Genomic DNA, 15977 nt, shown 5'->3' on the forward strand with positions numbered 1-15977 from the left:
GAGGAAGAAACTGAGGTACAGAGGAAAACCAAATGACTTGTCAAGTCAGCTGAGCAGAGTTAGGCACACGACTGGGAGAAACACACCCTGGGGCCCAGTTACCCTTTTAGTTGTGCAAGTCAGGAATACCTTGCTCCCAGCTACTGAACCATACCCTGGCTCTCTCAGCCACGTCCCTGTGCCCCACCCTCATTTCCATCTCTGCTAGACTTTTTAAGTCCTCTGAAGGTAACAAGACGTTAACGGGCTTACCCAGTTTCAACTGGAAAATAACCTTTACCTACCTCAGGATTACTTATTAAATGGTCATGAAGCACTAAGTCTTGTTGATTATCTCCCAGTAAGCCCACTAGACTACACTTCAAGGTAATTAAGTAACAAACATCTGTAAATTCTTGTGTCAAGTGTCACCACACCAAAATCAAATGCCGGCAGCAGCCGCCACATTTCCAAGACTGACCAACAATTTTGGCCTAACTTGGGACACCCAGAGCCTGATTTGGAGGTACCAAAAACTGAGGTACACCCACGTCAGTGGCCACTCTTGAGATGTTTTGTGTAAGATTTTATTCATTTACTGACAGAGTCCTATTGAACACAAAGTATCTAGTTGTAGTTCAATGCCTAAAGCTCAGCTTGTAGCTGTGCCACTGATGTGTCAGGGAGCTGTTAGGACTTGTAGATTAATGAAGATATACTCAACCTTTTAAAGTTCCACTCACTTTTATCTTGGCTGAAATAGTTAGAAACCTAAAGAAATAAATCATGAGATACAGACCCACTTCATGACTGAGAAGGATGGGATAGGGAATATTATACAAGTAAACATTTGCATTATTTTGCAATAGTCACTTGATAAGAACCATTTAATCTCATGTAGAATCAGTCTCCCATCCAGCAATCCAATTCCAAACATGAATACTCACAAGATGACCCTTTTGTTTCAATCCAGTATCATACTAGAACAGAACGTACACTATCTCCAGAAGGCAGAAAAAGGTGAAACAACATGATTGTGATCAGTATGACTAATCTAGATCTTGCAAAATCTGTTGCAGAAGTGGCAGTCGCTGAGGTAAGTGCACACCTGGACGCTGTCTGCTGCCTGGACATCTATCTATTAACACCACACTTTCTACAAAAGATTTCTTGTGCATAAAATTTGAAAGACAAAGTTATTTTAAAAAACCCCAAGGCTACATTTTTAGAAACCAATTGCCTTAAAATATTTTCTTGTCAGGAATCGTAAAATAAGGCTACTGATTCTTATCCATTTTTTCATTCTTTGCCCAAATCACCACTAGAAAAAAAATGGTAACACCATCGAATGGTTGTTTCCCATGTTGAGACTTAATATTAGTAAATCAGTTTCGGATCTTCTGAGCAAAGGCACACATTTTCTTATTAAAACAGGAATCTCTTTAAATTAGGCACTATAGCTAAAATGTACTTCTATTACAGAATCTTGCTCAGCATATTTGTAGCGTGTCATCTACCTAATCACTACATCAGTTGCCTTAAAGTAGGATCTGATGTGCACTGGAGTATATATTTTAACTTCCTCTGAGGAGACTACTAGTGGAAGTCTAACAAACAACTGTCCACAAATTCTACATCACGTAAACATTTACACTGTAACCTGTCTGCTCAGAAGGGTCAGATTTCGTTGGGTGTTTAACAACCTGAAAGTGACTGGCTGCACAAAGGAACCAGTAAAGCTGAAAATGGAACAAGGGAAAGTGTTCAATCCACTTCCATTGATTTTTAATAGTAATTTTCTCCCCACTGCTTTCTTGGGAACACAATCAGGTCCAAAGTTAGAAAGTCAGTCCAAGTATCCTGTTCTACCCATTCTATTTATTTTATAAAATAGGAAACAAAGTATGAACCTTGTGGCACTTAAAGGATGATCAAATACTAATATTGGAGAGTTACTCTCTAGCTACCCCCCACCCCCAAATCCCCTTCTCCAATTTCTAAAGTTTTGGTTACTCCTCACTTTAGTGGTTTTTTTATTTGAAATAAAGCCTGATTTTGAATCTTCTGCAGTGGGTAAGGTATGAGATTCTCTTTTGGGGAGGGAGCTATTCCCAGGACTCAGAGGTTTGGGTAGTTACCTTTGTGGCTGTGAATAAAGAAAATAAACCCTTTCCTATAAGAGATATTGACAAGCACTGAATTTCTAAACAAAGCTTGCTGTAGGGTCACTGCATTACAGTAATAACTGGGGAAAGACATTTTTGTGATGGCATTTAGTATAAATTACACTTTTGGAGGTAGGCTTTATATGCTACTGAGAACAGTTTAGGTACCTTTAAATAGTATTTGAACACTGTACACAGCCCACATGATAATTGATTGCACCAGAAGTCCCAGATCTTGTGAGCACATGCACAGAGCACCCAAAATAGTAGCTTCAGCGGATGTAGTGAGGGTGTATTAATTTTTTTTATTTCCTGCTATTTGAATCTGCAGAGTAGAGGAGCTTCAAACAGCAGTCAAAAAAATGACATTATATTCATAAGTACTTTGGGACCAAAGTACTTTTTCTATTTAAAAATCCTGGAAGTTTTGCTATGAATTTCAAGAAGAGCAGGACCTAAGAGAAAAAGTGGCATTCACCTTCACACAGATTTCTTACAGAAAAAAAAGCTTTATTTTATTTATTTTTTTTTTTGCCACTCATACCTAAAATCAGATGTTCTGCAATGTCTGTCAAAATGACACCGAACCAAGAGGCCATAAAGAGACAATCAGCCACTACCTTAAAATGTCCTTTGCACAAACCAGTCACACTCATTCTTTTTGAGAGCAGAGTCCTCAAAAATTTTGTAGGCAATATTATGGCTGCAGAATTATGGTCAGCTATAAGGTCTGACTATCCTACTGTAAACCTTCAACACAAGTGCTGCATTTAGCTCTAGAACATTGCATAATTGCAGTGATCATAGAAATTGATATTTGAAAGATAACATACTTTCCTGTAATGGTACATGCTCAGGTATTTGTCATGGTCTTTAAAAATGTAATCATTGTGGACAATAGAATATACGGGGTCTGGGTTTTCTACCCAATTAATTAAATTTTCACAACCCCTACTGTGGATTCAGTTATATAACAATATAAAAGGTACATTTTACTGGTATAGCTTGTTCCCACGGGAAGGGAAATAAGACGTAACAGTATAAAGCACCTTTACAACAGATAACTGCATCCACACTGGGGGGCGGGAAGAGTATGAGGCAGTGTACTTGTAAAGTAATTTTTGTGTATAGACCAGGCTTCTGTTTAGTGAACGACACAACAGTTTGGAGTCTCTGAAAGGTCTAGCTACCCAGTGCTCCTTTCTGTAGCATCCTCACCAGTCAGGAGAAAATATAATTTTTGAACATTTATATGCTTGCACTCATGGTATTAGACCCATGCCATGTGTTACTACTTAACACATACACCCCTTTGGCAAGAAGCAAAATATATTAAAAGACCTTCACTTGTTCTGCTAGGCCAAAGCTAAAACTGGAGTTTATGTTGAGCTGGTGTATGCTATACATACACACTTGCATCGTTACTTAGTCAGGTTTTCTTTAAAAAACACCACATACAATCAAAAATGAAGCAATTTGAAATCATGAGGTATTCTGAAATTTTTTAGCTTCAATTTTAGATGTCAATAACTGCTATTCTGCTGGGAAAACTAGAAGGTTTGCCAGGTTTCATTATGTTGAAAGCAGCAATTATGAAGATAACTCTACTGAACAAGTTATCCAGAGATCATCCAGTAATCACCCAAGGACAGCTTCTGTTAGGTACTGAAAAACCTTCCAAATACCATTGAGGTTAATGAGTTTTGGGGGATAGGGGCTCTCAGCACTTGGGGGAAAGCATGTAGTATTTAGACAGGATTGGACCACTAGCAATGGCCAAGATACAGGTATAACATATGCTTTTAAACTTTAATGCACAATGTCTACAATAAGCCTACCTTAATACTGAAAAAGAAAATTCCTGTTAAGATGTGGCTTATATTAATAATAAAAAACAGCTATTCAGTATGGCGTCTGATTTTAAAGTCCTTAAACAAATCTTTTTATTCAGCTTTTTTTTTTTTTTTTTAAGTTCTTAAAGGTGAACTGCAAAAGTGAGGTTTGTTTTTTTTAAAAAAATGAGTTTGTACCTTTTGATGTTTTATATAAAGAAGACTAGAAAGAAATCAATCCAGGGTGGGTTGGGGAAGAGTTTGCAGCTCTCTTCATCTGGGTTTTTTTTCCAAACTTATTTTAACTGTAGAAATATTAGTTTGGCAGGAAAGCTTCTTGGGGATTTAAGAGAAGTGAAATATTGTGAGCTCAGATAGAGGTGGACGTTTAATCTTTAAGGCATCATTTCTCCCAAGTTTTTTGCTAGGTATTAGGAATTAAATAGATGCTATAAATCAGAGAAAAACAAAATGCCCAGTTTCAGCTGAAGTACAACAGTCACTTCATTGATTGAAATCAATGAAGTCACATCTGTGTAAGGCCCTGATCCTGCACAACTGATGTCAGTGGGATCTTTGCTATTGGATACAGTGAATTCATGATCAAGATTTAAATTAGGAGTGAGAAGAATTAGGCACCCTAAGTGTTAATCAGTTTGACTAAAAGTCCCTACTTCCTCAGTTGCTCAGCTTTTGGTTTCCTGTGATGTCATAATTTCATTAGTTCCCATAAGTCCTCCTGGACAGACAAATCATAAGTTAAAAAAAAAAAAAAAAAAAAACCCACACACATCTGGGAATTTTGGGGGAATAAATGCCTTTCAGGCCTTCTTCGTATTTTTAAAAAAAACCCATTTTCCCCTCCTTTGCAAGTTACATTTGAAATGGTAAGGAATCACAGTCTTAATGCATAATTTTAAAAGCTATATCTTTTTCAGCATAGAAGTTTACGAACAGCTGACCTTCAACACCTAGACTCCAATAAACCATGTTATTCTTAAAATTACAAAATAAGATCCTAATCCTGCAAGCTGTTCTGCATAGAGCCCAAATGACTTCAACAAGCATTTATATAAGTGTAGGATTTGCCCATGTACAGCATCTTGTAGCATCAGGACCTAAATATAATTATTCAACTGTTTCCAACGTTACCAGTAGATACAATAGAAACATTCCCTAGCCTCATGATTTTAGGTTACCTTCCCCCATTCTTAACATACTGTTATTTTGGTTAGACAAATATCACGATTAAAAAGCATATGTCTGCCATGATTGCATATTAAAGTCAGTTCTCCTTACAATACATTAAAAAAACCACAGTTTTGCTGTTCTTTTTTTAAAAAAACAAAACATTTGTATTAAAATTCTTAAAATGGATAGACATTAAACGCATGTCTGGAATTAAAGTTACAGTTGTTAGAATTTTCTTGGTACATCACAACATTAAGATTTCGCTCTTTGCTGGCTGGAGGTACATCCTACATCAGAGAACCATAACAAAAGAAATCCTCCCAAAAAACTAAATGCCTGTAAATTTGAATTAAATACAGTCCAAATTTGCAAGACATGGAAATGACATTTAAAAGGCTGAAATGGAAATAAGAAATAAATTCCACTAAACAATAGGCCTTTTTGTCCTGGCTTGTTCAGTGTGATTACTGAAAGGAAGCTGTTAAGTAGTTTCTGGAGTAGTAGATACTGGGATTCTATGGAGCTTTCACAGGTTGGCACCGGCTGGAACAGCTGAGTTTTGAAGGCACTCTACAGACACAGGGTTGCTGTTGGCCCTGTATCACATTTTAGGAAGTCTTTGTACTTTAGAGAGCTAATCAAAATCAGTTATTGCCAACCCAAAAATAAGGAAAACAAACCACCACCACAAACCTCCCTCCCCCCTGAAGAAAAGAAGAAAACACAACTAAAAAAATATTGTGCAGATTTGTAACATTTTCACAGCTGATTTAAAAAAAAAATACTACCGCTCTCCCCCAAACTCCCATCCGATACAGCAGGTAAACAAAATAGTTTCACAAATGATCAGCAGACACGTTCTGGCACCCCACACTGTATTGGCATCAGTGTTATTAAAAGTCCCAGTTCAGATGTGCAATACTTCAGATTGGATACACTGTAACAATAATCCAACTTTGCATAGAAATCCTCAGAATCAATATCATAGTCACAGGGTGCATTCAAGGTTGGCTAAAGAAGAGAGAGCACCAATCTTAGTTTTACCCCCACACGTCCACGGAAAGATTTCTCTCTCCCTCTCTGCAATGGTTTCTTCGTTTACTGCTCCCCTCAGTTCCTTAGGTGTAATTTAACTCTTCCAGTTAGAAAACGATTGCTCACAAGCTCCCCTTTCTCCAGGCCGAAACTTTTCTTACTGGTGTCAGTTGCCAATACAGCAATCTGTAAATGGTACTTACGGGAAATATGCAACAATCAAAATCGATGAAATGTACATGCTGAAAAAGCCACGTTTTCAACAATACACCCACCCCGTGACACTGATCACTGCAGCAGCTGGTGCTGCTGCAGCCTGGAATCCTTGTGTATGCAAAGTTGTTTCCAATCTTTGTTTCGAACGATCACATTGCTGCTTCTTTTTGTTGTAAACCTTTGCGAACGACAACATTGCCCCCCAGGCCCTTTCAGAGGATCACGCAGGACGAGCAGCACTGATCGTCCCCGTTGGGCTGGGAAGCGTAGTTCATCTGCCTGACAATCTCTGCAAACAGTTCGTCCACTGAAGCTTTGTTTTTGGCTGAAGTTTCCATGAAGGGGCAGCTCCACTCCTCGGCCAGAGCTTTGCCTTCCCCATACGAGACCTCCCTCTCGCCCTCCAGGTCCACCTTGTTGCCCACCAGGATCATGGGCACCTTCTCGTACCTCTTCACCCGGATGATCTGGTCCCGCATGGGCTTGATGTCCTGGAAGCTCTGCTGGTTGACCAGGCTGTAGACCAGGATGAACCCTTGCCCGTTCTTGATGTAGAGGTCCCGCATGGAGGCGAACTGCTCGGTGCCGGCGGTATCCAGGATCTCCAGCACCGAGGGGGAGGAATCCACCTCGATCTCCTTGCGGTAGAAATCCTCGATGGTGGGGTCATACTTCTCGATGAAGGAGCCGGTCACGAACTGCACGGTGAGGGCGGATTTGCCCACCCCGCCCGAGCCCAGCACCACTACTTTGTATTCTCGCATGGCTCCGCTCCGCACGCCCGGCTCCTTCCTCTCTGGGTCTCTTCTCTCCCTCCCACCTCCAGTCAGCGGGGAAGGAGGGAGGGGAGAGAAGCCGCCCCGCCGCGGCTCTCACTGGAGCGGGGTGAGCATGCAGCCAGCAGCCGGCAGGGGAGGGAGCAGCGGCGGCTAACGCCCGTGCAGCGCCAGCCCCCTTCGCGCGGCGAGGGCTGTGCCCAGCCTCCCGGGCAGGCTCCTGGGCCAGGCAGCCGCGGCCGAGCCCCGGCGGAACGCAAGGGCAGCGCGAGCCCCTCGGCCAGGCAGGCGCCCTGCCCGAGCCTCAGCAGCCCTGGGAGACGGGGAGGCGGCAGCTGCCAGCGGGGCGGGGGAGGAGATCGCGAGTTCTCATCGCCCCCCGGCAGCCAGCGCGTGGTGCACCAGTCCCGCGGTGCCGCCTCGCGCCGCCACGGGCCATCCCTTCCCCGCAGCCTCGCGCTCAGGTCCGCTCACAGCCCGCCCGGACCCATTGGCTCGCGCTAACCCCCTCCATTGGTTTCTGGAAAGGGGAGGGGGCCCACACAGGCACACGCGCCCCCGCTCGCCCTTCTGTTCGGATTGGCTGCCGCCTAGTGCCCGTCAGGCCGCGCTGCCTCATTGGCTCAGAGGTTTGAGTCCCTCCGCCATTGGGCCTCCAGAGGGAGGAAGGTGCTTGGCTGCTGACTGTCTTTCTGCCCCGCCTATGAAGGAGTTTTGGCGGATACTTACACTTTGCAAAAGGGCAGGCGCGCGGCCCGAGGGACCCAGTGCGGCCCGAGGGGAAGGCCCATCCCCGCCCAGCCGTGTAACGCCTCTTCCCTTAGCCTCGGGTTAGCGCCGGGGCAAGCTGCTGCCCTAGGACCCCCCACCGGGGAGTGGACTGCTGTGGTTTGCCGCTGTGCCCCGGCCCCAGGGGTCAGCCCCATAAGAGAGACGTGCTGGGCACGCGGCCCTTTGGACAGCCTACAGCAACCCCGAGTCAGGCCGGGGTCCCTCAGAAAACAACGGGTTATTTTGCTCCTTGGGAGAGGTGGAGGCATGGCTGTGGGGACAGAGGTAACTCCCACCTCTCTTCCTAGCCCTCACTCCTGCAGGAAACTGGGGAAGCCCCTAGGCCCCCTCTCCTGGGCGCAGGGCCTGACCCTGCCTGCTTTGACCTGACGGGTGGGGAAAAAAATCCTGGGACATGAAAAGGGAGGCCTCACAACACCTGTGGGAAGGGGCTGGGAGCCAGGCCAGGGAAGACCCCTTCTCTCTCTCTCTGCAGAATGAATTACTGCTAGAGCTCACGTTCATTTTCCTCTCCTCTTGAGAGAGCAGGGAGAGAACAGGAGACCCGGCCCTCCTCTGTTTCGACTTGAGCGCTGGTCGTCAGTGGTTTCACATCCTGAATTAAAAGCGGGAATGGGGGTTGCCCCTCTCTGTATCATGGAGCATGAGTGTCTGGGCACAAGGGAAGAGTCAAACACCCCATTCCTTGGGAGCAAGTGCAGCTTCATACCAGGTGAGCTGCTGCCACTTCCCTGCCACTCTGCAAAGGACTGTGGGGGGGTGTGTAGGGGGCTTTGCTGCCACCTTCGCAGCAGTGCTTTCGTGGGGTGGGGAGTGGGAACCGCCCATCTGCTTATGTGGGTATGGCTGAGTCCTCCCTCTCTTCATAGGGCCACCCACACAATGCCCAGAGGCACTAGTTCCCATTCTAGTTTAAAGACAAGCAGCTGTTTAAAATGTCTGAGTTAATTCATTCAAAGCACCTTAAATGTCTGTTACACACCACACCTGAAGTTTGAAAAATTAATGCCCAAGAATGACAACTGCCACATGTTTGGAATTATTTGCACTTTATTGTGTTTTAACAACAATTCACTCACACTGTGATTGAGCCAAAGAAACACTGGCTATTTGCCATTGTTTGCAGAATCATTCCTTTGTACTTTCTGTCAGTCAGACATTCCTAGTTTTAAGAAAAACATGACTGGTTATTTTAGCACCTTCCAATCTTTGCTTTGTGTGTAGTGGCCATTCTTAACAGTTCTCAGTCTTTATCCAATTAACTAGTATACAGACCTTCTCTATCCTAGGCTCAGCCCTGTTTAAGAGCTTGTTTAAATACAGTTCTGGTTAAATTGGTTTATAACTTAGAATCATAGAATATCAGGGTTGGAAGGGACCTCAGGAGGTCATCTAGTCCAACCCCCTGCTCAGAGCAGGACCAATCCCCAATTTTTGCCCCAGATTCCTAAATGGCCCCCTCAAGGATTGAACTCACTCCCTGAGTTTAGCAGGCCAATGCTCAAACCACTGAGCTATCCCTCCCCCCAAAGGAATTCCTTCCCTGAGTGGGAATCAAACCCCGGGCCGCAGCAGTGAGAGCGCCGAATCCTGACCACCAGGGAGGCGATTAAACTTGATCAATCTGGTCAGTGCAATCAGAGAGAAACTGACAAACCCATTTTTTAAAACAGCATTCTGGAATGGTTGGGCGTTTTCTACACTTGCTGGCCAAATCCATGTCAAAACCATTTTAGCAGGAACTATGTAAACACAGTTCTAAAACATATGGCCAGCGTAGGTGGGGCTGCATTACGATGCTACTGTTGCTGACCCTGCACTCTTTGCGCACGTGAAACTCCCAATGAAGAAAATGGGGGAGAGATACTATGCTGTGCCTCATGGAAGACAAAGGAGAAGAGTGGCTTTAAGATACCTTTGCATCAACCAGATTCTGGGCTGCCTGGGGATTAGAGAGGTCCCTGGTGTAAATTAGAAAACAGGGAAGCTTCACCAGTATAGGTCATTTTTTACATTGGTGTAATGCATCCCTACTAGATTTTTGCGCTAATGCAGTTACATCCGTATAGTTGACATGGAGCAAAAACCCATTGTAGATAAACTCTGACTATGTCCTTCAGTCTCAGTATCACAAATGGTGGATACGCTGTGTAAATCCTAATAAGTTTAAGTACATAGATTTGCAAAATATAGCGACTATTATATGATGGGATCTCCAGGGAAACAATAGCAAAAGTCCAAACTGCATCCCCACCCCATACTATGCATTGAATTCAGCAAGTTTTTATCTTCAAAGCCTAGTTGCTAATGATGAAATAATATTGGCATATAAGTTCTCAATAAACAAAATGCATTAGCATCCTGTGTGTTTCACAGAAACCCAAACATATAAACCACACTCATTAGGTTATCCCTCTGCCTTTCATGTTATCAGTGGATCCTATTGATATTCAGCTCAAGACACCCAGATGATTTTAAAGGAAACAAACAGACAAATTTACACTTTAAACTGCCTTTTATCATAGGGCAGGGATAGAGGCACCAGAGTTAAGGTTGCAGTGTGGTTGCAAAAGTTTAAAGCTATCCAGGTACATAGCCAGATTGGTTTGAAAATTACCATTTCAGGTGGCTGGGTAGAGTTTGTGGTGCAAATTTGAGTCCATTTTATCAAAGGGTTGTAGAGATACAGCTCCTCCCCAAATTACTTGTTATTAAAATATCATAATTCTTACAAATTTTTTGCACACAAATGGGAAGCAAACATGGAGGAAAGGATCCAGGGACTTTGAATCACTGGGATGCTGCCAGTGAGGTCTAGTGTCCAACATTAAGAAAAACTCCCCAGGTTATTTGACTTTACTTTTGGTTCTGCAAGGTGGATGGCAGTAGGAATTGGGAATATCCCAATACCTTACCTCTCCTTAACCACATAAATAAGCCATATTTCTGTGCCCACCACAACTCCAAATCAGGACTCCTACTCAGACAGATCAATGGGACCTTCAATGTGGCCTGCATAGCTACACTGATATAGGGACTAACTGCTGTTGGTTGACAGAGATTACATTAGATGCACTGAGCTGCCTTTCCTTCTTGTTTCCAGCTATACAGTCACAATGAAAGTGACTAAGGCCAGGTCTATGCTACTAAGTTTTTCTCGCACAGTTATGTTGGTCAGGGTGTGACAAGAACTACACCCCTTAGCTAACACAGCTATGCCAAAAAAATCCCCAGTATAGACACAGCTATGCCAACAGAAGAGCGCTTTGAAGGGCTAAGGGCTTGTCTACATAGGGAAATTTACCAGCATAATTATACTAGTAAAATTATACTGCAGTAGTTATACCAGTATAACTCCCCACATAGACAGTTTTACTCTGGTATAAGAGTGCCTTTTTGGAGTTTAGTTTATGTTTCTTTCGATGCCTAAACCTATATTTAGGCAACCAAGAGCCTCTATTAAATTAGGTGCTAATTTCAGCTACATCATTCTGAAAATTATAGGCCTAATGCCAGGTCTACACGCAGATTCAGAACTGGTATGACTATTTCAAATTAGGAGTGTGATCCCCCCTCCCCCCAACATAGTTAAACCAGTATAACCCTTGGTGTTCAGTTATATCAGTATAAACATTCCTTATTCCCATTTAGCTCATTCCCCTTCCCTTACAGAAATAGAGGTATAGGCAGTTTTATATAGGTATAGCTGTGTCCATGCTAAACAGGACAAACTGGTTTAACTATAGCTTGGTCTACACTTAAAACTTACACCAGCATATCTATGTTGGTCAGGGATGTGAAAAAAAATAAAGAACACACCCCTGACTGACACAGCTATTCAGACAAAATCCCCAGTGTAGATGCAGCTATGCTGATTATACTGACAGGATACTGCTTCTATCAACACAGCTCACCAGGGTGGTGGTGTTCCTACACGAGCAGAAAAACTCCTTCTGTTGGTATATGCTGCAGCTAAACTAGAAGCTATGCCAGCACACACTATAACATAGACATAGCCTATATCAGTTTCAAGACTGTTCAGTGGTTAGGGTACTAGCCTAGGACCTGGGAGACATGGGGTCAAGTCCCTGCTGGACCACTCATTTCTTTTGTGAGGCAGGTCACTTAGCCTCTCTGTGCTTCAGTTCCTCACCTGTAAAATTAGCCTTCAAAGAGAATGAACAGAACAGGGCACAATTATCATGTGATCCATCCAGTCATCCAGGCCCAACATTTGGCAGTAAGAAGCTTAGGAACACACAAAGCATGGGGTTGCATCCCTGACCATCTTGGCTAATAATAGTAGCACTTCCCCACCTCACAGGGGTTGTAAGGATAAATACTTTAAAGACTGAGGCACTCAAATACTCTGGTGGTAGGGGACATATAAGTACCTAAGATGGACAGAAACTAATACAACTTTTGTATATAGACAAAGCCTAATTCACTTGCATAACATAAGAACATACATAAGAATGGCCAGACTGCATCAGACTAATGGTTCACCTAGCCCAGTACCCTGTCTTCCAACAGTGGCCAATGGCAGATGCTTCAAAGAGAATGAACAGAACAGGGCAATTATAATGTGATCCATCCTGTCATCCAGGCCCAGCATTTGGCAGTCAGAGGTTTAGGAACACACAAAGCATGGGATTGCATCCCTGACCACCTTTGCTAATAGCCATTGATGGACCTATCCTCCAGGGACTTATCTATTTCTTTTTTGAACCCAGTTATACTTTTGGCTTTCACAACGTCGCCTGGGAACAAATTCCACAGGTTGACTGTGCATTGTGAAAAGCGGTACTTCCTTTTGTTTTAAACCTGCTTCCTATTCAGTTAAGTGGGTGACCCCTTGTTCTTGTGTTACATGAAGGGGTAAATAACATTTCCTTATTCACTTTCTTCACACTATTCATAATTTTATAGACCTCTATCATCCCTCCCACCTTAATCATCTCTTTTCTAAGATGAACAGTCCCAATTTTTTTAATCTCTTCATAGGAAAGTTGTTTCATACCCTTAATCATTTTTGTTGCCTTTTGCTGTGCTTTTTCCATTTTGAATACATATCTATCTTTTTTGAGATGGTGTGACCAGACTTGCACGCAGTACTCAAGGTGTGCGTGTGGCATTGATTTATAGAGTGGCATTTTGATATTTACTGTTTCATTGTCTATCCCTTTCCTCATGTTTCCTAACATTCTCTTAGCTTTTTTGACTGTAACCCTACATTGAGCAGATATTTTCAGAGAACTATTAAAAATGACTCCCAGATCTCTTTCTTGAGTGGTAACAGCTAATTTAGACACAATCATTTTGTATATATAGCTGTGTTTTCTAATGTGCATTACTTTACATTTATCAACATTGAATTTCATATGCCAGTGTGTTGCCCAGTCACCCAGTTTTGCCACCTCACTGTTTACCCCTTTTCCCAGCTCAATTATGAATATGTTGAACAACACTTGTCCCAGTACAGATCCCTGGGGGACCCACTATTTACCTCTCTCCATTCTGAAAACTGACCAATTATTCTTACCCTTTGTTTCCTGTCTTTTAACCAGTTACTAATCAATGAGAGGACCTTCCCTCCTATCCCAGGACTGCTTACTTTGCTTAAGAGCCTTTGGTAAGGGACCTTATCAAAGGCTTTCTGAAAGTCTAGGTACATCCACTGGATCACCCTTGTCCACATGTTTGCTGGCCCTCTTTAAGATTTCTAACAGATTGGTGAGGCATGATTTCCCTTTACAGAAACCATGTGGACACTTCCCAACAAATCATGTTCATCTATGTGTCTGATAATTCTGTTCTTTATTACAGTTTCAACCAATTTGCCTGGTACTGAAGTTAGGCTTACTGGACTGTAATTGCCAGGATTGCCTCTGGAGTCTTTTTTAAAAATTGGCGTCACATTACCTGTTCTCCAGTCATCTGGTTCAGAAGCTGATTTAAGTGATAGGTTTCCTACTACAGTTAGTCGTTCTGTAATTTCATATCTGAGTTCTTTCAGAATTCTTGGGGAATACCATCTGGTCCTGGTGATTTATTACTTTTTAATTGATCAGTTTGTTCCAAAACCTCCCCTATTGACACCTCAATCCAGGACAGTTCCTCAGATTTGTCTCCTAAAAAGAATGGTTCAGGTGTGGGAATCTCCCTCACATTCTCTCCAGTGAAGGCCAATGCAAAGAATTAATTTAGCTTCTATGCATTGGCCCTTTCTTCCTTGAGTGCTCCTTTAGCACCTCAATGGACCAGTGGCCTCACTGATTATTTGGCTTCTGATGTACTTAATTTTTTTTTGGTTGCTGTTAGTTTTTGTGTCTTTTTCTAATTGCTCTTCAAATTCTTTTTTGGCCTGCCTCATTATACTTTAACACTTGACTTTTCAAATTTATACTCCTTTTTACTTTCCTCAGAGGGATTTGACTTCCAGCTTTTAAAAGATGCCTTTTGGACTCTAACCACCTATTTTACTCTGTTGTTTAGCCATGATGGCATTTTTTGGTCCTCTTACTTTTTGTTGTTGTTGTTCATTTGGGGGGATACATTTATTTTGAGCCTCTATTATGGTTGCTTTTTTTTTTTTAATTTCTATATGTACTTCCCCTTCTTGAAGTTAAATGCCATAGTGGTAGGCTTCTTTGGTATTCTTCCCCTTTCCCCCAGGATGTTCAATTTAATTACATTATCATCACTGTTACCAAGCAGTTCAGCTATATCCCCCTCTTGGACCAGATCCTCTGCTCCACTTAGAACTAAATTCAGAATTGCCTCTGCCCATAAGGGCTACAGGACTAGCTGCTGCAAGAAGCAGTCAGTAATGTATCTAGAAATTTTATCTCTGCATTCCATCCTGAGGTGACATGTACCTAGTCAATATGGGGATAGTTGAAATCCCCCATTATTACTGAGTTTTCTATTTTTATAGCTTCTCTAGTCTTCCTGAGCATTTCACAATCACAGTGACCATCCTGGTATATTCCTACCACTATAATAATATAAAAGTATATATTAAATATAATAAGAGTATATTCCTACTGCTATACTCTTATTAGTCAAGCATGGAATTTTTATCCATAGTTTTATCCATATTCTATGGTACAGTTTGATTCATGTAAGATTTTTACTATGTTTGACTCTCTGCTCTCTTTCACATATGTTGCCGCTCTCCCATCAGGATGACCTACTCTGTCATTCCTATATATTTGGTACCTTGGTATTACCATGTCCCGCTGATTATAATCATTTTGCCAAGTTTCTGTGATGCCTCTTATATCAATATCCTTATTTAATACCAGGCACTTGACTTCATTCATCTTATTATTTAGACTTCTAGCATTTGTATACAAGCACTTACAAAATTTGTCGATATTTAGTTCTCTGCCTTCACGTGATGTAATTGAATGGGACTCTTTCATTTGACTCTTTCTCTTCAGTTCCTACCTGTACTTTATCAAGTTTTATCCTCACCTCTTTATTAGGATACAGACAATCCCCTTAATAGAGCCTCCCCACGCCACCGGTGAGTGCTGGGGGGGTGGTTCCCCCCCACTCCCCAAGCCAGCCCTGCCCCCACCCCCACGGAGGCCTGGGGCAGCCCTCCCGCCCCCGTCACGGAGGCCTTCCCCCCCCATGGGGGGGCTGCGTAGGGCCCCAGAATTGCTAGGGACGGCCCTGGGTATCCTCAATGAGAAATTACATCATGACACCATTTGGAAGGAGGGTCTCAACTATGGGACTGTTTCCATCCACTCCAGTTTGACATTCTCCTTCCCCGAGGCTTTCATCCTCCTCAACAGCACAGAGGCTGTCAGACTGGAGGTGGGACCTCTCTGCTGTGTCCTGGAAAGTCTTATATGTACCTCTCTGTTTCCCTTAGGTCCTTCAGTTCAGCCACTCTAGCCTTAAGAGCCCATCCTTGGTTTCGGAGGGCCATGAACTGTTTGTACTGATGCATTCATATGCCACCTGCCCACAAGGCA

General features: G+C 42.9%; 1 protein-coding gene across 1 annotated transcript; it reads right to left on the minus strand.

The window, feature by feature from the left end:
- Positions 1–2656: 2656 nt before the first annotated feature.
- On the minus strand, positions 2657–7480 carry RAP2B (RAP2B, member of RAS oncogene family). Its single transcript, XM_074963749.1, has one exon. It carries the CDS (start codon positions 7180–7182, stop codon positions 6631–6633), a length of 552 nt encoding a protein of 183 aa, XP_074819850.1. The 5' UTR covers positions 7183–7480; the 3' UTR covers positions 2657–6630.
- Between the last annotated feature and the right edge of the window lie 8497 nt (positions 7481–15977).

This window comes from Natator depressus, chromosome 9 (assembly GCF_965152275.1).
Source record: "Natator depressus isolate rNatDep1 chromosome 9, rNatDep2.hap1, whole genome shotgun sequence".
Lineage (NCBI taxonomy): Eukaryota > Metazoa > Chordata > Testudines > Cheloniidae > Natator > Natator depressus.

What these genes read in the sequence shown, in the direction of transcription:
- RAP2B (XM_074963749.1), bottom strand. Translation starts at nt 7,182, where the DNA reads ATGCGAGAATACAAAGTAGTGGTGCTGGGCTCGGGCGGGGTGGGCAAA.